Genomic DNA, 22148 nt, shown 5'->3' with positions numbered 1-22148 from the left:
GCTTGATTGATTTTGGATTACAGAAAACTTTTGCATGTTTGTGTTCTTTGGTGGCCAACTTAGGATATATGCATGTAATTGGAGCTAATTTAAGTAGTAAAGGCTTTGGACAAAAGTCGAAATCAATTAAGGAGGATGGCAAATAAGTGAACTTATTCATAACTAGGTTGTGCACTTTGGTTGACATCCTTTCTTTGTTCTTAATGGGTTGAATATGTTCTTGATTAGCTAGCTTTCTAGACTATGATTGCATGTTCAATAGGATTGATTTAGGTGCTTTCACTTAGATTAATTATTCAAGGAAAGTAAAAAATGGGAAATCGTTTGCTTTCTAACGTTTCACATGGTCAACTTCTTTCTCATGACATAGACGATCAACTATAGGAATTGTGATTGGATTTCATTCATATGATTGTGGATTTGATCTTTATTCCTTGCGTTCCACCCTTGTATATATGTTTTTACATTTTCTTTATTTTATTGACTTAATTTTTGATTTAATAATCCTAAAACCCCCTTTTGTTTGTTTTATTTTTGTAAATAATACTTTATACTTATTTTAATTCTTTATTTGTTTTACAATAACAGGTGTACCCTCAATCCCCGGTTAGAACGATCCCTATTTACCATATACTAACGATGACATTTTCAGGGTTAAATTATATGCTTACTTTTACGTATCACTGATCGTGAACGGGTGGGGGAGCTTCTTTCCTGCCTCTCCAACAGAGCACCATGTGAGGGTCACCATGGCTCAGCCTCTCTAAGTCGAGCCGCTTGTGATCATTTCTGGAGCCGCTTCAACATCATCGTCTTCACAGCAGGAAGCGCTCAACATTGCTGCAAGAACTGTGGTCGAGGCTGAGGAGGCCAGAATCGCTGCTGAGGAGGAGGCCAGAATCGCCGCTGCTGAGGAGACCACCGGAGACGTTGGAGGCGTGACTACCTTTTAACTTTGGTATCCACTTTTCACTTTTGAAGACTTTTCACTAGGTAGGTGTGGGTTTTGGGAAGAGGTATTTTTTGGGTTTAATGAACTTGACTATGACTAATGAAGGATATCTGGGTTTTATGAGTCTTTTTGTTGTTGTGTTTCTGGGTGGGTTTTATGAGTCTTTTTGTTGTTGTGTTTCTGGGTTTCTGAATTTTTTGGGTTGTTTGTTGGCTTTGATATGAACATTACAATCCTGGGTTTTTTTTAGTACACCTGTACATGTTTGTTTATTCTGGGTTGTTCGTTTATGGTAGAATGCTTCAATAATGTTGTGCGTACATGTTGCCGTTAGCGTTTCGGGATCGGCGTTCAGTTTTCATTTTCAAATTTCAATCGGCATTTTCTTGCCTCACCATCCGTCTCTCCTAAACGCCAAGCTAGATCCCTCTCCTAAATTTGTGAACAAATCATGTTGATTCAGTACTAGTGGACTCGCCTTATTAGAGGACTCAAAATAAAACTCGTTCTTCTCTCTTTTAAGGAAATTTTGTTCACAAAGCAACTAGGAAATGCAACTAGGAACAGAAATAAAAACCTACTGCTAAGCACATTACTCAGACCCAAAACCATCAGCATGGGAAGCTTAAGGCCTAACGACCCTCTTGGTGTACCTCTCCACTTAGCATACCAGTCACAGCCTTGGTCTGAGTAATGTGTAGCCTACAACTTAGTTCTCCTTAGCACAAGAAACGTGTGCCACATCCACATCACCATGAGCACCAAGGTCCAAAGCCACCGACTCGGTCACCATCGACTCTACATCCTTGGGCTTCACCACTTGCTTAGGACTGTTCCAGCTGCCACGGGGTCTTCCTCTTTTCTTTGAGCTCTTCCCCTCTAAAGTAACACTAACCTCAACAAGGCCACGGGGTCTTCCTCTTTTATTTGAGCTCTACATCCTTGGGCTTCACCACTTGCTTAGGACTGTTCCAGCTGCCACGGGGTCTTCCTCTTTTCTTTGAGCTCTTCCCCTCTAAAGTAACACTAACCTCAACAAGGCCCTCCTGCGTCACTGCAAAGCCCATGTCCTCTGGCTGAAGGAACCAAATATACAAATTAGAACCAAACATCATAACTCATTCGGTCACTGCAAACAGGCTCGGCCAGGCCGATCCGGGTTTTTTTTTTTTAAATTGTAAGTTTTTGCGGGCCCTGGGCCATATATATAAATTTCGGGCCGGTCCCGGGTCTAGACTTTGAAATATATTAAAGCCCGTTAGGCCCGAATACTTTAGTAAAATATCATAGATGTATATGTTTTTTTTATTATGTGTCATTAAAATATCAATTATCTATAACTTATTCCCTCTATGGGCCCAAGTACTTCTTTTTCTTTTTTCTTCTTCCTCATCTTCCTCTTCCTTCAGTTCGGCCAGTTCCTCAGTTTCCAATCCCAACCTAAATCCCAGCGGACCCAGCCTCTCATCTCTTCTAAAAGAAGTAAAGAACCCTTTTCTTTCGTCTTCCTTAGTAACCTCCCCTTTCCCTTCCCTCTGATCCTCTTTAGCTTTCTATTTTCCAATTTCATCATAACATCACTAATTCAATTATTCTGATTTAAATTCCATTGAAATTGAAACTAGGCTTTCTGATTCTTCTTCTTTCTGCTCATTCACAGTCTTGTGCTTGGTGAGGATTCTTGTAACGGAATTTGGTTGGAGTTGTTTCGGGGAATCGAAGGAAACAGATCGGGTCTTTGAGCGGGTGGAGGAGGTCGAGAGATGGTGGAGCAGGATGGTCTTTGATTGATGTTTTGGTTCGATGGTTCTGGAATGAGGGATTGATATTCAGGTGGCTAATCTCCGGTGCTTGGAGATATGGTTGTCGGCGAGAGGGGTGGGCAAAAAAGCCCGTAAGCCTGAAAAAACCTGCCCGTTTGTCCTGGTCCGGGTTTAGCTCGATCCTCATTCTCTGAAACTGCAAGCCCGACTCGAAAAAAGATAGCCTGTCCAGGTCCCGGTCCCTGCAAATCCAGTGCCGGTCTGGGACTGTGCCAAGCCCTAGATATTCTTACAAAATGTGCAAGCCATGATATCTCATTTTCATATGACTGAAAAAAGAGAAACGAAAGAGAGAGCTAAGAAAGTGCGTGATACCGAAACAGAGAGACAATGGCGCCTTCAAAAGCTCCAATACTGAAGATCAAATTTCAAGGCTTCAAGGGACAAAAATCCAATAGATGATATTACAAATCTTTCAATGATAAACCAGAAATGTCTATAACTAAATCAGTGAGTCACTTACTTCCATAGTAGGCCATCTGCGAGCATCAAAGAACAGAAAGCAATAGATAAATCAAGACCAAACAATTTGAGCTTCTTAGGTTCGTCCCTGCAACATGAGTACAAACATAGCTGTTTAATAGACTAACAATTTCAATTTCCGATAAAAGATGAACCAAATTTAGAGCACAGTTTACATCATAACCCTAAACCATAATGTATCGATACAACGTTAAATGTAGAAACTAAGATGATATCAGACACAAAAATTAAGAAAAAGCACAACACCTCGTGAAGAAGCTCTTGTCCTCCTAAACCGTTCATTCTAGTTATATGTTTCAATTCACGGAGGGATTGGAGAATTCGGTGCCAGACCAAGGTACACTGTTTGGTGAAATTGACGAAGGGATTCTGTCTCACCCAAATTCAAAACCAAGAGTAGAAGAAAAGTTTCATCTACAAACCAAGTTTGATTTCCACTATCAACCTAGGCAGTTTGATGAGGAGGATGATGAATAGTATCTCCGTTATAGCATTATTCTATTAAGCTCAATCCATATACCAAAAGCAATCAGTCTCAACAAAAACAAAATCAATTTTTCTAATTAAAATCGTTCTCTACGCTTGCTATTGGGTATTATATCAAAATCAAATATGAACAAAAACAAAAATCAGAAAAGTGAAAAACAAACCTCGTGCCTGCGAACACTCAAACACAGCCAAGGGAACCAATTCTTCAATCCACCAGAAGAGAAAGTTATGGTTTATGTTGGGCAGTATCTAGATGTCTTAGCCCACCTTGGAATAACCTATCAACCATTGGCCAAATTTTCAACTGGAGATGTTAGTAACCCTCACTTTCTTGAATTGATTCAAGAGACCCAAGTAAAAGGAATAAGAAGATGAAGATAGATGAGTTACCTGAGAGGAAGACGGAATGACAATGGAATGAGTTTATCTGTTGTGTTTGCCTTCTGAAGAGAGGAAGAGAACGAGAAAGGAAACCAGATCTGGATCTGGTTTTTATCTTTTTTCGCTCACACTAGTATCTTATTACCTAAAACAAGCGACGGCTTGTTAGCTTTATCGCAATTGACACAAGCACATGCGACAGCATGTATATGCAGTCGTAATTAATATAAGGACAAACGATGGTAATGCAAAGCCGTCGTATCTTATTTATGTGCTTGCGACGGCAGTAATTGCAGTCGTTAAATGAGGACCATTAGCTACAGTAAATCTGCGCCGTGGCCCCTTGCTATAGCCATTGCAATTCTTTTTTGTAGTGGCTTTTGAGTTATGTAGATTGTTCTGTTCTGGGAATAGCTTTTGAGTTTTGGATTTTGATTTGGGTACGAGTTTCCCTTTTGAGTTATGTAGATTGTTCTGTTCTGGGAATAGCTTTTGAGTTTTGTGATACACTCAAAGTGAGTGCCAATTTAAACCCTGCATCAGATAATAGTATATAATAACTAGGGTATTGTTCTAAGCCGGGGATTGGGGTATATTTCTTGTCAAAAATGTTAAACAAATTAGTATTATTCACAAAGTATAAAACAAAATATAAATATATACGAAAATTACAAGATAAGGGGATTTTGAAAGTATTTATATTCTAATCTAATTAAACTAACTACAATGATCAATCAATCCATAAATCAAGAAGAGATAAAGGGGACTGCAAAGATGCATGATGTAGTCAACTACTATTAACACAAAAACAGAACTCCAAATAATAATTCACGAATCAAAACATGAAATTGGAAGAAATCAATCAAGAACAGAGATGAACGCATACAAAGTCCTTATTACTTTCCTTAATTAGATTAACTAGATGAACGCACCATAATTAATCTTATTAATCATGCAAAGCTAGTGAATTCTCTAACAAAACATAATCAATGCATTAAGAACATGTGGAAGTTTGATTGATTTAAGAAGAACACACAAGTTAGAACGCTAATCACGCATGCAAATATCTTTGTTGATTTACCTAAGGAACTATAGGTTTTCCACTTAAGCAATTAAGACCTAGAACGCTAGCATATCTTAATTTGGATTCAATTACATGCAAACTCTAATTGTTTCGAACCAACTAAGATAAACACATAAAATGTGGGATTGAAGCACAAAATCAATAAACATCCAATAACACATAAAGAAATAGCAAATTACTATATGAAAATCCTAAAACGTTTTCATGCTTCATAGTATTCGAAAACTAAACATCAAAACATGCTCTTTATTCTAACAAAAAGTCAAAACATCCAATTAAAACAAAGTCCAAGAACGCAAGTGAAATTGTTTCAGATTGTGTATTCGATGATTAGAATGTTATGAGTACTTAGGCTTAAACAAGAGTCATCTTTTATATTTATTTAAATATTCGCTTGCGCAAATTTCGTTAGAAATATTACTGTGTTTTATTCTAGCTGTTTTACATGTTAGTCATGTATAACCGCAACTCAATAGCTTTGGCGGCTCCAGTGGGTCAAGTCGGTAGAAACTTATTGCCCATGTGTACGGCGGTGTAAGAATTATTAGAATTTGTCTTCGTTAATTCTTTGGTTCAATAACTTGTCAAACTTTTGTGGAACAAGTAATCGAAAGAATATGGTAAGTTCTGTTTAAGTGCCTAGAACAGAAATGAATCATAAATGTTTAGGATTGCAGACCTATTGCATTAAGGAATAAACTTTTCCTATAGGACATGAATCAAGAAGCTCTTTACAATGTTGGATTAGGATTAGGAATACTTTATGGGAGGTTCCTAATCTGTATATATATAAGGGACTTAAGCTCTGCTGTATCAATTACAACAAGCAATTTAGATTCACTATCTCATAGAGTGATTGCATTCAGTATATTGATCAGAGGAGAAGCTACGAGTTCTAACAAGTTCATTGCCAAATGGATTCATCACTATCATCTATTCCAAGTAAGTAATTCATCTAATGTATTCTTATGCTTGAGCATGCATTATAAACTTAATTTAACATTTGGTATCAGAGCAGCAAAATTGAAAGATCTGAAAATTGAAATAGCAGCAAAATTGAAGAAGCCATGCTAGTTCACATTGTTTTGAATTCACTGCCACCTCAGTATAGTCAGCTTTTGACCACCTACAATACGTAGAAGGATAAATGGAGTCTGAATGAGTTGATATCTATTTGCGTCCAAGAAGAGGATAGATCAAAAAGGGTAAGGGAATAGCTGTGAACCTCGTATCCAAGCCTAAGACTCAGTATAAACCTGAGAAGTATAACTCCAAGACAAATTCTGCATCTACCCCTAAGGTTGTTCCGGGCAGCAGACCGACATGGAAGGCTCTATGGGCTTGAGCCTAGACAAGATTTTGTGCTAAAAACCCTTAGGTATATATGTATATCTCTACATTTCAGCCCATACCCAGCCCATACCCAGCCCAAAGAAAATAAATAAATTATCCATCACAGCAGCTCCTCACCACTCGCAGCCTCAGTGCCTCACACAGTCGATCATACTCACTGACTCACAGTCACAGCAGCTCACACCTTTCTCCTTCTCGTAAACGAGGTATGAATCTCTATCGATCTTGATACATCTTAACATCTTTGTGAGTCTGTTCTTCTTAGTTCTTCCTGCTTTGTTTTTCCCAGATTCCCAGATCTCCTCTCGCAGTCTCGCCAAGTCGGCCCAGATCGAGAGTCTCGCCGTCGGCCCATCGCCGATTCTGTTTGCTACGATGCTATCAGTGGCGGAGAGAGACAGAGATTCCATGTTAGCTGAGCCGCTGAGGAGTGAGGAACTGTCGAACTGAGGAAGTGAGGATCTTGAATTCTTGATCATGGTCACCTGGTCGGTCTCGGACTCTCGGTGACTCAGTCAGTCGGTGAATAGCCTATGAGGCTTTGATGAATTGATGATTGTATTTTAACTATTTTTAGTTAGAATTACGAATTGATGAACTGAATGCAAAATGACTGATGTCTTTGATGATAAATTACTGGCTAAAGAAAAAGAAAAAATCAAGAATGAGCTTTTATAATTTTGTTGGGCTTTGGGTTTTCTTGATGCTTTCTTTGGCTTCTGATTATGTTGTGATTTATTTATAGATGTGCATTTTGTGTTGCAGATTGGAGAGTTTTTATTTGAGAGTTTTGGTGATAGTGTCTAGGTTTATGCATAATACCGAGATTGTTGTTGATGCTCTTTCCATCTGGTTAGTGTTACTAACTTTATATTTTTTCACAAACCCATTAGAATTATATATATGTTATTATATATATGTTAAGGAGGCACATATTAAATCCATTAGACATTAAAGTCTGCCGCTAGTTAGCAACTAATAGTAATGTATAATTAGTTATAGTTGTATAATTCTAATGGTGGTATCTATATAATATTATAGGTATTGAATATAATGACAGATCACCAGAAACCCAAGAGGTACAAAAATCTTTTGTCATGGTTTACAAGTGGTACTCCATCAAGTGATAGTGTCGATGAGATTAGAAGTGGGAGTGAGAGTAGAAATGTGACTGAGAATTCTATTAATGATGTCCCTTTAAACCCTTCTCTATCTATTCCACTAGAAGAGTGTCATAATGAAAGAATTGAGATAGAAGAAAGTTTTGATGTTAGTTCTCTAATATGGCGTCCAATATGTAAGTACCCTTTGAATGAGCGTGACAATATTCGAAGAGCTTATGTGGTCTTAGGACCGTATCAACCTCACTTAAGTAGTTACCCATTATCATTTGACGGAGGTCAAGGTCGAAAATTTAATCCTAAGTGGTTCAAAGAATGGCCGTGGCTTGAGTATTCCGCAGAGTTGGACAAAGCATTTTGCTTCCCTTGTTTCTTGTTTGATAGTTATCCATCCCATCATCCAGCATTTACTGAGCATGGGTTTCAAGGTTGGAAAAATGTTATGTCAAAAAAATCTGGCATTGTCTCTCACTGGGAGTCTTAAATTCCCTACATAATATTGCCATGCACAAGTGGGAGTCAGTAAGAAACCTATCTAAGCATATTGAAAGGGTGATTAGCACACAATCATCACAAGAAGTAGCAGATAACCGACTCCGGCTTATTACTACTATAGAGAGTGTAAGGTTGTTGGCAAGCCAAGGATGTGCTTTTAGAGGCCATGATGAATTAGTTAATTCATCTAATGGTGGCAATTTCAATGCGGTTGTGGATTTCTTTGGAAGAATGAATATAGATATTCGCAGAGTCTTACAAAATGCTCCTGGGAATGCCAAGTATGCTTCTCCCATTATTCAAAAACAAATTTTTAATATACTTGGTAACAAAGTTAGAACCAAGATTCGGGAAGAAGTGGGAGATGCCAAATTTTGTATCCTTGTTGATGAAGCTGTTGATGTATCTAATAGGGAACAAATGGCTATCATTCTTCGATTTGTTGATTGTGATGGGTTTATTAGAGAACGGTTTTTCAAAGTGCTTAGTGTGGCAAACACTTGTTCTCAAACTCTAAAAGATGAGATATCCAAAGTTCTTACTCAATATGATCTTCAAGTAGAAAATATGCGTGGGCAAGGATATGATGGTGCTAGCAACATGCAGGGTGAATTTAATGGTTTACAAGCTTTGTTTTGTGAAGAGTGTCCATATGTATATTATGTTCATTGTTTTGCTCATCACTTACAATTGACTTTAAATGCTGCAGCTAAAGGGGTGCATGATATTTGGGAATTCTTTTCAACTCTAAGTTTGATTGTAAATTTTGTTGATTCTTCTGCAAAAAGACATTCAGCTTTGAGAGTTATCAGAGAAGAAGAAATTGCAGATTTAGTGGTTGCTGGAGCACTTGAGACTGGTAGAGGTGCTAATCAGCTTTGCACTTTGCAACGAGCAGGGGCTACTCGTTAGGGTTCACATCTTCGCTCTATTTCAAGTTTGATTAAGTTATTTGGAGCTACCCAAACAACTCTTGCAGATTTGGTTGCAAATGGACCAAATAAAGTACAAGGAGAAGTAAAGAGTGTAGGTAATGCAATGAAGTGTTTTGATTTTGTGTTTTGCTTGCTTTTGATGCATGATGTCATGAAGATTACTGATTTTCTTTGTCAGTCATTGCAAAAAAAATCCATAGACATCTTCAATGCTCTCAATTTTCTTTCAATAACAAAATCAAAACTGCAAAATATGAGAGAAGATGGTTGGGATGATTTGATTATGAGGGTTGAATCATTTTGTTGTCAGTATGATATTATTATGCCAGATATGTCCACTCCTTACGAGAAAAGTAGAAGGGCTTGTGAACAAAATATTACAAATGAGCATTATTATCGGGTCAATACACTTAATGCTGTGATAGACTTTCAGTTGGCAGAGTTGGATAGTAGATTTGCAGATAATTCGTTGGAGCTCCTTATTCTTAGTGCTACATTAGATCCACGTGATAATTTTCGATCATTTAAATGTGAAGATGTTTGCAATCTTGCTTTGAAGTTTTATCCTCATGATTTTACATCATATGATATGCTTGCTCTAGATATGGAGTGTGAGTATTTTCTAGCAGATATTCAGAAGGATCCAAGATTTGCCAACACAACTACTGTGTCTGATTTGTGTCGACGGTTAGTTGAATCAAGAAAGTCAGCATTCTTTTCTATGATTTATAGATTGATTTGTCTTGTGCTGACTCTGCCAGTTTCTACAGCAACAACAGAGAGGGCATTTTCATCTATGACCATCATTAAAAAAAAAAATTCGAAATAAGAAGGAAGATGAGTTTTTTGATGATTTGATGGTTCTCTACATCGAAAAAGAATTTGCCGATAGCATTGCTAATGATTCTGTGATTGCTGAGTTTGAAGTGAGTGGGCCTCGGAGGGTACGATTTAGTTAATTTATTGTTGTTTTACAACAAATGTATGCTTGTAGTTTTTAATTTACGGGGTTTGGTTTTATGTCCCCTCCATTATATGTTTTGATTGAAAATAATAAACGCGTGAGGATGAGCCTCCCACTGGGTTCCAAACCTCAAAAAAAAAATTGTGCACTTTTAATTAGCCTAGACAACAATTGAATCCTAGATCCGCTCCTGGTTCAGGGATCTCAAAACTTTAAGTCAAACAAGAATACTTCTCTCAAGTGCTTTTTTTGCCGCAAGCCAGGACGTGTTAAGAAAGATTGTAGAGGTTTCAAAGATTGGCTTATTAAAAAAGGTACTAACTCAAAACCTGTCTTTCATTTAGAATCTAATCTTGTGTTAGTTTCCAGTAGCTCTTGGTGGTTTGACACTGCTTCTCCAATTCATGTAATAACTTCTCTGCAGGGATATCTAAGAAAGAGGACCCCAAACAAGAATGAAGCAAAGATATGCTCTGGGAATGGGAATAAAGTGGATGTCAAGGCTGTAGGAGTAGTTAGGCTTGTGGATTTAGAAAAGGTTTATTGTATTCCTTCTATGTTAAGAAATTTGGTTTCTGGTTCATTATTTGTAAGAATTGGAGGTTTTTTCTTCCTTGGTAATAAAAATAGTCTTGACTTCTTCAAATTTTCTAAGTTTTCTGGCAATGCTACTCTCGTTGATGGCTACTGGCATATGAACTGCAAAGATTCTATTGATGTGTTTTTCATAGAAAAAAATAATTGTAACAAAAGACCAAGGTTTAATGAAAATTCTGCCTTTCTTTTGCATAAACGGTCGTATTTCTAAAGAGAGACTACAACTTTTAGTCAAAGAAAACATTCTTCCAAACTTAGATTTTTCTGATTTTGACATCTGTGTTGAATGCATTAAGGGGAAGATGACTAACACTAGGAAAAAGGGGTCCATTAGGAGTCAAGAGCTGCTGGAAATTATTCATACTAACATTTGTGGGCCTTTCCCACATAAGACTATATGTGGAAATCAATATTTCATCACTTTTATCGATGATTATTCTAGGTCTTGTCGTGTTTTCCTTATTTCTGAAAAATCAAAGGCACTTGAAGCTTTTAAAATCTTTATGGTTGAGGCAGAAAAACAGCTAAATAAAGTAATTAAGGTTGTGAGATCCGATAGGGGAGGTGAATTCTATGGCAGGTATATTGAATCTGGACAAAACAAAGGTCCTTTTGCCCTCTACCTTAAGGAATGTGGTATTAAAGCGCAGTACACTACACCAGGTACACCAGAATAGAATGGAGTGTCGGAGAGAAGAAACATAACCTTGTTAAATATGGTTAGGAGCATGATGTCTAAATCTGGTCTTCCGAAATTCTTATGGGGAGAAACACTAAAGACGGCTAATTACATTTGTAATAGAACTCCTAGTAAGGCAATCCCTAAAACACCTTTTGAGTTGTGGAACTATAGAAAACCAAGTTTGAGACACTTACATGTGTGGGCTTGTAATGCAGAAGCTAAATAGCTAAAGCTTATAATCCTCAGGCTCAGAACTAGATCCTAAGACTATTAGTGCCTATTTCATTGGATATGCAGAAGGGTTCAGATTCTATTGCCCTAGTAATTACACAAGAATTATGGAAACCAACAAAGCTAGGTTCATTGATGAGTTGTGCGATGGTGAGAATGATGTTTGTGATAGTTTTGATGCAGAACCTAAACTTATAAGTGATTCAGTTACTGATAAAGTAATCTGGGGTTCACATCCAAAACCAATTGGTAATGGATGGAGTGGCCCAAACCCTTATAAACCCATAGGCAAGGTCCCATTTTTCCCATGTGGGATGTATATATTCTCAACACGCCCCCGCACGTGTGGCGAATTTTCAAGCCATACATGTGAACAATTTTGGGTGACGTGGAGCCCGTGTGGCCATTAGGCATGCACACGTGGGTTACCTGCTCTGATACCATGATAAAGTAATCTGAGGTTCACATCCAAAACCAATTGGTAATGGATGGAGTGGCCCAAACTCTTATAAAACCATAGGCAAGGTCCCATTTTTCCCATGTGGGATATATATATTCTCAACAGTTACCCTTGAGCCCTATTCTTAGCTTGTTTATGATATTCCTGTTACTGCAAACTGCGATCAAAACTCATATCACATAGAGCCAGTCCCTATTAATGCTCTTGTAGATTTGCCTCTGCCAGAGCCTCTTGTTGTACCTCAAGACATAGCTGAATCCCAACCAAATACTAATGAGGAACCTCAGCAAAACTTAGTTGTTGAGAATCAAGAAGAACCACAAATTGTACAACAACCACAGCAAGAAGTAGCGCAATTTAGAAGGTCACAAAGGGTTAGAAAATCAACCATTCCGGATTGTTATGAAACTGTGTTCCTCACTGAATCAGATTTGACTTAGGTGAAGACCATGATCCTATAACCTTTACTCAAGCAATCAAATTAGAACAAGCAAAACAGTGGAAGGAAGCTATGTTAGCAGAACTTAAATCCATGAGTGATAATGGTGTATGGGAGCTTGTAGAAAAACCTGAGGGATTTAAGCCTATAGGATGCAAATGGGTGTTCAAAACCAAGAGGGGGATTCACAGGGAAAGATAGATAGATAGATACAAAGCAAGATTGGTAGCTAAGGGATTCACACAAAAGGAAGGCATGGATTATACAAAAACTTTTTCTCCTATGTCGACTAAAGATGCCTTCAGAATTGTCATGGCACTAGTAGCACATTATGACTTCGAGCTTCACCAAATGGATGTGAAAACGGCTTTTGTCAATGGGAAATATCGATAATTTCACGCGAAATTTATTGGTAAGTAAAAGATATATCGGGAATTGAAAAAAATGAAATTTCTGCTACATATAGTCTTTTCATAGTCAGAAAGTTCACGCAAATTTTCTCTTCCATTATTAATGCATTTGAGTGATTGAGACTCCAAATGTCATTGAGCACTCAATATCATTTTGTCAACTGAGATAACTCTTCATTTGATAAGCTTCAAGTTCGACTTGATTCAAGATGATTGGTTGTCTTATAATCGCTCAACTATTATCTAAGATTGTTAGAACATTGTATATATGGATATATTGCAGTTTGACAAGCAAAAAGCTTTTAAACCATACCATAGTTTATTTACCGACTACCGCTCTATCCATAATCCACCCATTATCTAGCGATTTTTAAAATATTGTATATATCGGCAAATCACAATCTCATGAGCAATTAAAGAGCTTTTAAAAGCATCATTTATTTACCATCCGTGCTTATTAGTAAGAACAAGACTATAAGAGTAATATGTTGCGCAGCTAATAAAATACCATTTGGCTTTAACCAAATCTATCATATATAAGTAAATCTTAAAAATAATTGTAGCAACACAGTAAGTTTTTTGTGGATTCTTATTGCATGATAAAGCAATGACCGCTACCCTGCAAGAATAAAAAAGAGAGTGAGATTTTGAGAGGTTACATTTTCTTTCACAAAAAAAAAAAGAACAGAAACAAAAAAGGGACTTTGTATCTCATTTCACCATAACAAGCTGCCATTCGTTTTGACTTCCGAGAGTGGAGTCACGCTTTTGGCATTGGTTAACTTGTAATAAATTGCGATCAATTTCAGAGTCCCGCCAACACACCTCCCCCCATTTCCTCTCGCTTCATTTCAAATTTTTCGTCGCTTTAACCCAAACGCAGAGCTCTCTCTTCTCTCTCTATCTCTGTTGCTCCGATTCTCTCATTTCTCCGATAAAGCTGAAGCCATGGTAAGCTTCGGAAGATCTCTGAGCTCTTCCTTTGTACTCAGCCATCTTCGTCGATCTGATCCGTACCGCTTTCAAAGCTTAATTCAGTCTTAATCTCACTATTTACTTGATAATTTCGTTTACAGGTTGTGGCGCAAAAACTGAAGGAGGCGGAGATTACCGAGCAGGACTCGCTTCTTCTGGTAATTAACAATCTCATATAGTCATAGAAATATTAGTTGTTTCTTGTAGTTTAACGATTGCTAATTCAATTGAATTTTGGTTGAAGAAACCCTAGATTATCATGATTAATGGCTAGGCGTTAAGTTTTGTATGACTGCGATGAGGAAAATAGCAATAGTTATGTGAATTTGGAGTCTGAATACTATAGTGTTTGCTGTGGATGTTAGACGAGGAACCTGCTTCGCATCGCTATATTCAATATCAGTTACATCCGAGGCCTTTTTCCGGAGAAGTATTTCAACGATAAATCTGTTCCTGCTTTAGGTAGATCTGTTTGGTAAATTAGATTTTTTTGCTATAGATGAAACTCGGTTTGTGATTTGTGATGAAATTTTGGCATCTTCAACAGAGATGAAGATCAAAAAGCTAATGCCAGTGGATGCAGAGTCTCGCAGACTTATTGATTGGATGGAGAAAGGTATGAATCGGAGTTGACTGATTTGGATGAGCTTACAGTTTTGATGTTGTTTCACTTTTTTTTTTTTTTCCTGAGATTTTCGTTTCTTGTTTGGCTATTAGCCTATTAGTTAACTTATTGTTGAATGTATTGGTAGGTGTATACGACGCCTTGCAGAAGAAGTACCTGAAAACGCTTTTGTTCTGTGTGTGTGAAGACGTTGAAGGGCCGATGATAGAGGAATACACATGTAAGGCTTTCTGTCCCAACTGAGTCATTGTAACTAGAGGATGGCGCGTCCTTGTTTAGTTTATCACTGTATCATACCACAAACTTCAATGTTTCCATTTAATTTTCACTACTGTGAATTTTCTCCATTACAATCTGAATGTGCATTAGCATTTTCCTATGTTGAAGCACCACATTTTATGCTGGATGATACAATTTAATCATTTAACTTTGTATGTCAATGCTGGTTAAATTTAGAGTGTAAATTTTATGTGAGAGTTTGATGGAATTGATTTTACTTGCTCTGCAGTTTCTTTCAGCTATTCAAAATCTGAAAACCAGGAGGTTTCAATGAATATCAATCGATCCGGGAATAAGAAACAGGGTGGAACATTCAAGTATAACTCCACAACAGAAATTACACCCAACCAGATGAGGTAACTTAAAACCGAAACTCCTTCCAGATTTCATCCTCATGCTGTTCTTCTTTGAGTCCTGGTTTCTGAATTTGCGAGGCTGTTTCATGTGCAGGAGTTCTGCTTGTAAAATGGTCCGCACACTGGTTCAGCTGATGAGAACTTTGGATAGAATGCCAGAAGAGGTAAATCAGAAATTGGTTTTAGTTATTGCACAGCTGTCTACGTTATTAGCTATCTGGAAATGTTCTAGAGTCCTTTGTTTGTATTGTTATATCAGATTTAAAATATTTGATTTGTTGTTGTTTCAGCGCACCATTCTGATGAAACTCCTATACTATGATGATGTCACGGTATACCCTTATAAATTGCTTTCTCATATTCCAGCTTCTTGCCTAGTTGGTATTCTCTATTCTCAAATGTACTTTGTGTACCAGAAGGTGACAAAGTTATCTGAATTTGCAGCCAGCAGATTATGAGCCTCCATTCTTCAGAGGCTGCACAGAAGAAGAAACTCGAAACTCATGGACCAAGAATCCTTTGAAAATGGAAGTTGGGAATGTAAACAGCAAGCATCTTGTCTTAGTTCTCAAGGTAAGGAATAGGGGTTTTATATTGGAATATCAGAAACTAGGATTCATCATAGATGTGCCAGATTGGGTTGGTATTACTCCGTATCTATACAGGTAAAGAGCGTGCTTGATCCCTGTGAGGATGAAAATGATGATATTCAAGATGATGAAGTGAGCTTAGGAGATGACTCCATGCAAATGGATGGCTCTTCTGAATCTGACAGTGAGGTAAAATCGATGTTATGAACTCAAATCGCATCTGCTTTTGGCTTAATGGTGCCAATACTGATAGGGATGATATGTTTTGTTACAATTGCTAGGTGAATCAATCACAAGACGACCAATATATAGTTGTTCCTGCAGGTAAAAGTTGTGGACTTATGTATAGTATATCCTTTGTAATAATTCCCTCTTCCAGATAGCTTTGGTCTGAGTTGTTGGTGGATGTAATAATGGTTTTCTTGACAGCTAAGCATCAACCACAGGAAGATAACAGCATACTTAAGGAAGATAATTGCATGGATGGTGAAGGTAATAAATCAACCATGTCTAAGTTAGCTGACCAATCTGTAATGATATTGAAACAAATCTTCAACTTGGAGTCTGACCTAATGAGCAATTTTGGGCTAATTTTACATCTCCTTTCTTTGCAAGTTTCCTGCACAGCTGTATTAGGCTAACGATCTGTTTTATAACTCTACAGCTACAGATGATACTCAGGATCCAGAGGAAGATGAACAGCAATTTTCCCGGATAAAGAACTGGATCAGTAGTTGCCATCTTGACACTGTTGAAGTTACCGATGTTCTTTCGAATTTCCCAGACATTTCAGTGGTAAGGATTCCGACTGTTGAATTCTCTGCTAGAAATCTACACCAAAAACAGACTGATTGTACAGTTGGCTTGTTGAATATGTTTTACTCTCACCTGTTTTTTTTTTGGTCTGTTATATGATTCTAAATGTATAACCAATTGATTCTATATCTGTATTATTGTATGCAGGTTCTAACTGAAGGTAAAATGAAGAATGAAAATAGACCTGCTGCTGCATTGTACTTACTTTAAAAGATATTTTAAAATGATTAGTTAGTTTTCAATTCTGTGGCTGGATTACAGAAATTATGGACAAGCTTGTTGTGGAAGGCATTCTATCAAAAGCTGGAGGGGACACTTACACTATTAACAGGCAGAAGGTTTTTGTCTTCCCTTGTTTTTATTCAATTTTGAGTCCATATTTTTCTTTTGCAGTCGAACTAATTTTCCTCGTGACAATCTCACAATGCAGAAGTCTGATTATGAGTTCACTGTGGTGAAACAAGAAATTAATAGTCAAGCAGTCCTGGTTGGTGACAAAACTCCAATGTCTAATGATCACATGTACATGAAGGTGATTGTGATTCTTGCCTTTCACACTTTTTGTATGTGGAGTTATTAATCTCGTTACACATACCTAATTACTGGGATTTTGAAAATCTCTGCTAATTCATCAAGTACTTTGTATGGCCTGACAACTTTTCTGCAGTCTGATGTATAAGATTGAATAGTCTCTGTTGAATGACAAATATCATATATACATTATATACATTGGTGCAATATTTTCACTGGGGTTTATTTTTCTACTGCAGGCGCTGTGTCATGCTCTTCCTATGCAGTATGTGTCAGTCGCAAAGCTTCAGAACAAGCTTGGAGGAGAAGCAAATCAGAGTACAGTGCGGAAGATGATTGATAAGATGGCACAAGAAGGTTTTGTTGAAGCCAAAGGCAACCGAAGGCTAGGTGAGTAACTTGTGCAGTTTCATCCAGTTGAAAAGAGTTTGTACTCATCGTACTTATGCTCGATCGAATCATGTCCAACTTTCTTTCATCATTTACTTGTAAACCCAGGAAAGCGTGTGATCCATTCTGATGTTACTGAGAAGAAACTTATTGAAGTCCATAAAGCTTTGAATTTTGATGCAATGGTAATTCTGTTAAACATGTCTACCGATATTTTCCATTATACACTACTATCCTTCTGACATTTTACTCGGACAGGATGTTGACAACGTTGAACCACCAAGCAAGTCCAATCATCAAGACATTCATCCAATGGGTAAGAGAGCCCCAATTTCTTATGCATTAAGCTGATTTTAAGCCTATTCTGGTTATTCCTTTACATTAGCAGTTTCGCACTTACATCTACAAAATGCTTTTGTTAACAGGAAGCAACTACAGAGACACATCCACATGTGGTGTGCTCCGCTCGATTGGATCAGATCTCACACGCATGAGAATAAGGCCTAATTCACAGGAATATAGTCCAAACAGGAGTGAGCAGACTACTTCAAAGACAAAGGAGCAGGGAAACACTCCCACAAGCAGGGCGCAGGTAAGACTGTATGAGGCTCGTACTCAAATCTCTACACTCATTTCATGCTTATTTTTTCTTTCAACTGAACTGTTGATAAACACAATTTTCTCTACAAACCGTGCAGCCAGTAATTTCAAGAGAGAGCTTTGCACCTGGCAATGATGATATTAGAGCCAATGGCAACACAAATCACTGTGACGATGGGGAGAGAGTGGTCTGTAGTAGTATGTCCACCCAAGGCAAACGTTCCAGGAAAACAAGCACAGTACGAATATGACCTATACTCCATTTCTTACTGTAATTACTTGTGGTTCACCATCACAATGCCTAGTGACAAACTGACAATGCTTTGTTTCCCTCTTCTGTAGGTGAAGGAGCCTATTCTTCAGTACGCAAAGCGCCAGAGATCTCAAGCTGTCTGAAGATTCTCAGCATTTTACTGCACTAATGTCATAATCTATAGCAGTCCCGTTTCAAGTAGGAAAGTCCTGTCACAACCATAGTTAAGCAAACATGTTATAGACACTTGGAAGTACAGAGATGTAATGGATGTCTAATGGGGCACTGGTAGCCTTTTGTCTATGTTGTCAATATATAGGCATTAAAGGACATGAACATTTGTCAATGGTACAGATAGAAGTTGGGTCTTAGGTGCTAGTTGGAAGCTACGAAGTAAGGAAATGGCCTTAAATCATGTGTGGTTGACCCACCATATCAATCTAGTGGAGTTTTTTTTTTGGTCTGACAATCTAGTGAAGTTAGTAAACTAAAATATCATACATTCTCGATTTGATCATGATAATCTAAGCTTACAAAAGTTGCTTAATATATTAAAGTTTAATACTTGGTCATAATTACTTAGCCTGCTGCTTGCCCATAGATTATTCTTAACAACTAGAGATTACTTGGGTCGGTAAACAACCTTAGTTTTGGGATTGATTTGAAAGCTCCACCCAACAATATTCGCCTCCTATTTATGTCGTATTTTGAGTCCCGCTCAGGAATCTCCCAATAACAATTCGCAACGTGTCGTTCGCGAAACGTCGACATTAGGCACCACATGAGTTTAATGGGCCCACGAACCCGCTACCCGCCACCCGTGATTCTAACAGCTGACGTAATGCGCGTCCCAGCGAAACAAATCTGATTCCACAACCCACCGTCAGATCACACGAACGCGTGAGATTCTCTAGAAGCTTCGCCACTAGAAGACTAAGCCCTGCAACCAAAACCCATTTGCTATATTTTTTTTCAGTTGCGACTTTCCGAGAGAGCTTGAAGCCGAAACAAAACTTCAGAAACGCAAATGGCTACCATCGAGAAGGTAATAGATTTCTTTAATCTCATAAATCTTTGAGTTTTTTCTTGGATTTTTTATATATGTATCTCTGTGATTCTTTGCTTGGATCTGAAGCAACCTTTCGGTTTCTTCTTGATTTTTGCTGCAGAAGGATTTGGAGGGCAAGGTTGGGAACGAGAAGGCGCTGAAGCACCTAGGGTTTGTGAGGATCGCGGCGATTCAGACGCTGGTGTGCGTTTCGAATCTGTACGAGTATGCGAAGCAGAACTCTGGGCCTCTGAGATCGACGGTTGGGACTGTGGAGGGTGCTGTCACCACCGTCGTTGGTCCAGTCTATGAGAAGTTCAAGGGCATGCCTGATGATCTTCTTGCTTTTCTTGACACCAAGGTAGTTTATCATTTTGTGGAATTAGAGAGTTTTTTCTTGATCTGGAAATTACTGGAATATTTGTTTAAGTGCTTTTTTTTTTTAGAAATTTTTATTTTCATTGTGGTAATCGAATCGGTGACTTAAGGGAGATATGAATTTGGTGAATCAAAATGTCTAGAATTGGAGATGAGGTTTAATAATATTCTTTACTTGCTGCCGTTTCTGCGTAATTGGATTGTGGGCAATTGCGAAGTAGAATGCATGATTGAATCGGGTGGTCAAAGTACAGTAAAGTGCTAAATTATAGTCTTCTGCATATCGTTTGTGCAGAGAATCTGGAAATGATATGTGGGTTTGTTTGGTTTATAGGTGTTGAAGTCGGTGTTCTTCTGATGCTTACTTAAGATTGCTTTTGCTTGTGGTGGGGTTTTACTTAAATGTGGTGTTACTTGGGACTTTAGATAATAGCTGTTAGTTTGGATAGTAGTTGTGCTTTTGCTTGTGATGGTGGTATTGTAATGTTGCTTTATGGATCTTGGTTTGTACCCTGATCCTTACTAGGCCTAAGGAATACTCTTTAGGTTCAAAATAATTCAAGAAGTGGGCGTAGTTTTACATTTATGCTTGTTGCTAGATACAAGAGCTAGTTTGCCAAATTTCATGGTTAATGCTGATGCCATGATTTTTTTTTTTTTTTTTAAATCTTAACAGTATGAAAAAAATAAGCACTTAAGGATGCTGGTTTAACAAGTCATAGTTTATATGTTGTTGAGTTTCTGATGCAAGTTCTGTTTCTTTGCCCTCGTGCTACTTCTTAGGAGGTGGTTTTACTTATAATTCTGTTGTTTCCCAGTCTTGTTGTGTACCCTGATGTTTGGTAGGCCTAAAAATATAGCTAGGTTGCCAAATGTTCATTGTATTTGTTATTGATGCTTCTGGTTCCATTTATTCTTGAGAGGCTTTTGAGTATTTCATGATGCTGGTTTAAGAAGTTACAGGTTATATGTTCTTCAGTTATGGAACAAATAAGCACTAAATGCTAGTGAAGTTTCAATTTTGATAGATCTTTATGGGTATGGTATTGACAGTTGCACATTCTTTTCGACAGGTAGATGAAGCCACGGGCAAGTTTAACAAGCATGCTCCTCCTTTGGCTAAGCAGGTTGCAAGCCAAGGTCACAGTTTGATCCAGACGACTTTGGAGAAGGGCCAAAAATTTGTGAAGGAGGCTCAAACTGGGGGTCCTCGCTCAGCCATTCATTATGCAGCTACAGAATCTAAGCAGCTTGTATTTAACCAATCTGTGAAGCTGTGGGTTGTACTTGACCAGTACCATCCAATCCACAAAGTGGCAGAGAAGGCTGCACCAACAGCTGCTCACTTGTCCGAGAAATACAACCACACCATAAGGGACTTGACCGTGAAGGGATATACCATCTTCGGTTATTTGCCCTTGGTTCCGGTTGATGATATTTCCAAAGCAGTTGAGCAGGGTAAGGCTGGGAAGAAGGGAGATGCAGCTGTGCATGTTGAGCATAAATCTGATTCTGATTCCGACTGAGTGAAGGAGTTGCTGCTTGTTTAAATTTCTTTCTATGCTCTTAGTTTGAATGGTCTTATGGAATCTAGTTGTTATAGGGTGAGTTTGAAGGAATGCTGATTAGCTAGCTACTATGTAAATGACTTCTAGACCCTCTTATTCTATTTTCAGTTTGTGAATGGATGTCAATGGTGTAGCCAATCTGTTTTGCTATTCTAAATATGTCAAATCTTTTGGTCCTTTGTTCATTCATAGTTTCATGTTTAGATGATGAAAAGATGTGTTCGTTATCATTTCGGATTGTAGCTTTGCTTCTGTCCTTTTTTTAAAACCAAAAGGAACCATTTTATGGTTTGTTACATTCTGAGAAGTGTCCATTCATTAAATCTTACTGTGCCTCCGCATAAATTGTCAACCGCTTCTTTGTAATTGGAGATGGAAAGACCTGAGACTTGATGAAGAACGTGGATTTTTATAACCTGTAAAAATCTCAGGAAATCACAGGTGGGTGATAAAAATTCTGAAACTTTGTATACAATGTGTGAAGTTGAGCTGCAATCTGAACTCAGGACCGGTTTCATGGTTGCCTCGCTCTGAAATTGACCTGTGATTGACCATCACTGTAAATTGCCTTCCGATTAAAATCATGGCTTCATATCGAGTAAATTAGTTGCTCTCTGGTTAAAGTGTGTTGTTTTTTTTTTTTTTTTTTTTTTTTTTGGACAATGGTTAAGGTGAGCTTGGTAATCCATCACCCGACTATACTGAGAATTGTGATAAAAATGGCAATTTACAAACTAGAGAAATGAACACAAAAATTGTATGAGAAGAAAGGTTTTTGTTTGTTATATGCTAGGACAGAATGACAGATGTAGAGCACAGAATCCCTGAACGCATTTCGCG

At 37.9% G+C, this 22148-nt stretch overlaps 3 protein-coding genes across 4 annotated transcripts; all 3 read left to right on the top strand.

The window, feature by feature from the left end:
• Nucleotides 1-8190: 8190 nt before the first annotated feature.
• LOC112199573 (zinc finger MYM-type protein 1-like) lies at nt 8191-9093 on the top strand. Its single transcript, XM_024340570.1, has one exon. The coding sequence runs from the start codon at nt 8191-8193 to the stop codon at nt 9091-9093; it is 903 nt and encodes a 300-aa protein (XP_024196338.1).
• A 4550-nt stretch (nt 9094-13643) lies between these two features.
• Nucleotides 13644-18753, top strand: LOC112200249 (meiosis-specific protein ASY1). 2 transcript variants are annotated; one of them, XM_024341278.2, is made up of 22 exons: nt 13644-13850; nt 13976-14032; nt 14240-14336; nt 14422-14490; nt 14627-14719; nt 15008-15134; nt 15229-15298; nt 15425-15466; nt 15579-15707; nt 15800-15913; nt 16006-16048; nt 16154-16216; nt 16389-16519; nt 16688-16700; nt 16802-16878; nt 16971-17072; nt 17311-17461; nt 17570-17646; nt 17720-17777; nt 17887-18053; nt 18160-18300; nt 18404-18753. In XM_024341278.2, exons 1-22 carry the CDS (start codon nt 13848-13850, stop codon nt 18455-18457), a joined length of 1878 nt encoding a protein of 625 aa, XP_024197046.1. In that variant the 5' UTR covers nt 13644-13847; the 3' UTR covers nt 18458-18753. The 2 variants fall into 2 exon arrangements, with proteins under 2 accessions (XP_024197046.1, XP_040373999.1); XM_040518065.1 differs by lacking the exon at nt 14240-14336.
• Nucleotides 18754-19198: 445 nt separating this feature from the next.
• LOC112200213 (REF/SRPP-like protein At1g67360) lies at nt 19199-21493 on the top strand. Its single transcript, XM_024341234.2, has 3 exons — nt 19199-19359; nt 19484-19723; nt 20814-21493. The coding sequence occupies exons 1-3, from the start codon at nt 19342-19344 to the stop codon at nt 21264-21266; spliced, it is 711 nt and encodes a 236-aa protein (XP_024197002.1). The 5' UTR covers nt 19199-19341; the 3' UTR covers nt 21267-21493.
• The last annotated feature ends 655 nt before the right edge of the window (nt 21494-22148 follow it).

This window comes from Rosa chinensis, chromosome 4, assembly GCF_002994745.2.
Source record: "Rosa chinensis cultivar Old Blush chromosome 4, RchiOBHm-V2, whole genome shotgun sequence".
NCBI classification, from domain to species: Eukaryota; Viridiplantae; Streptophyta; class Magnoliopsida; order Rosales; family Rosaceae; genus Rosa; species Rosa chinensis.
This window is presented reverse-complemented; position numbering and strand designations above follow the sequence as displayed.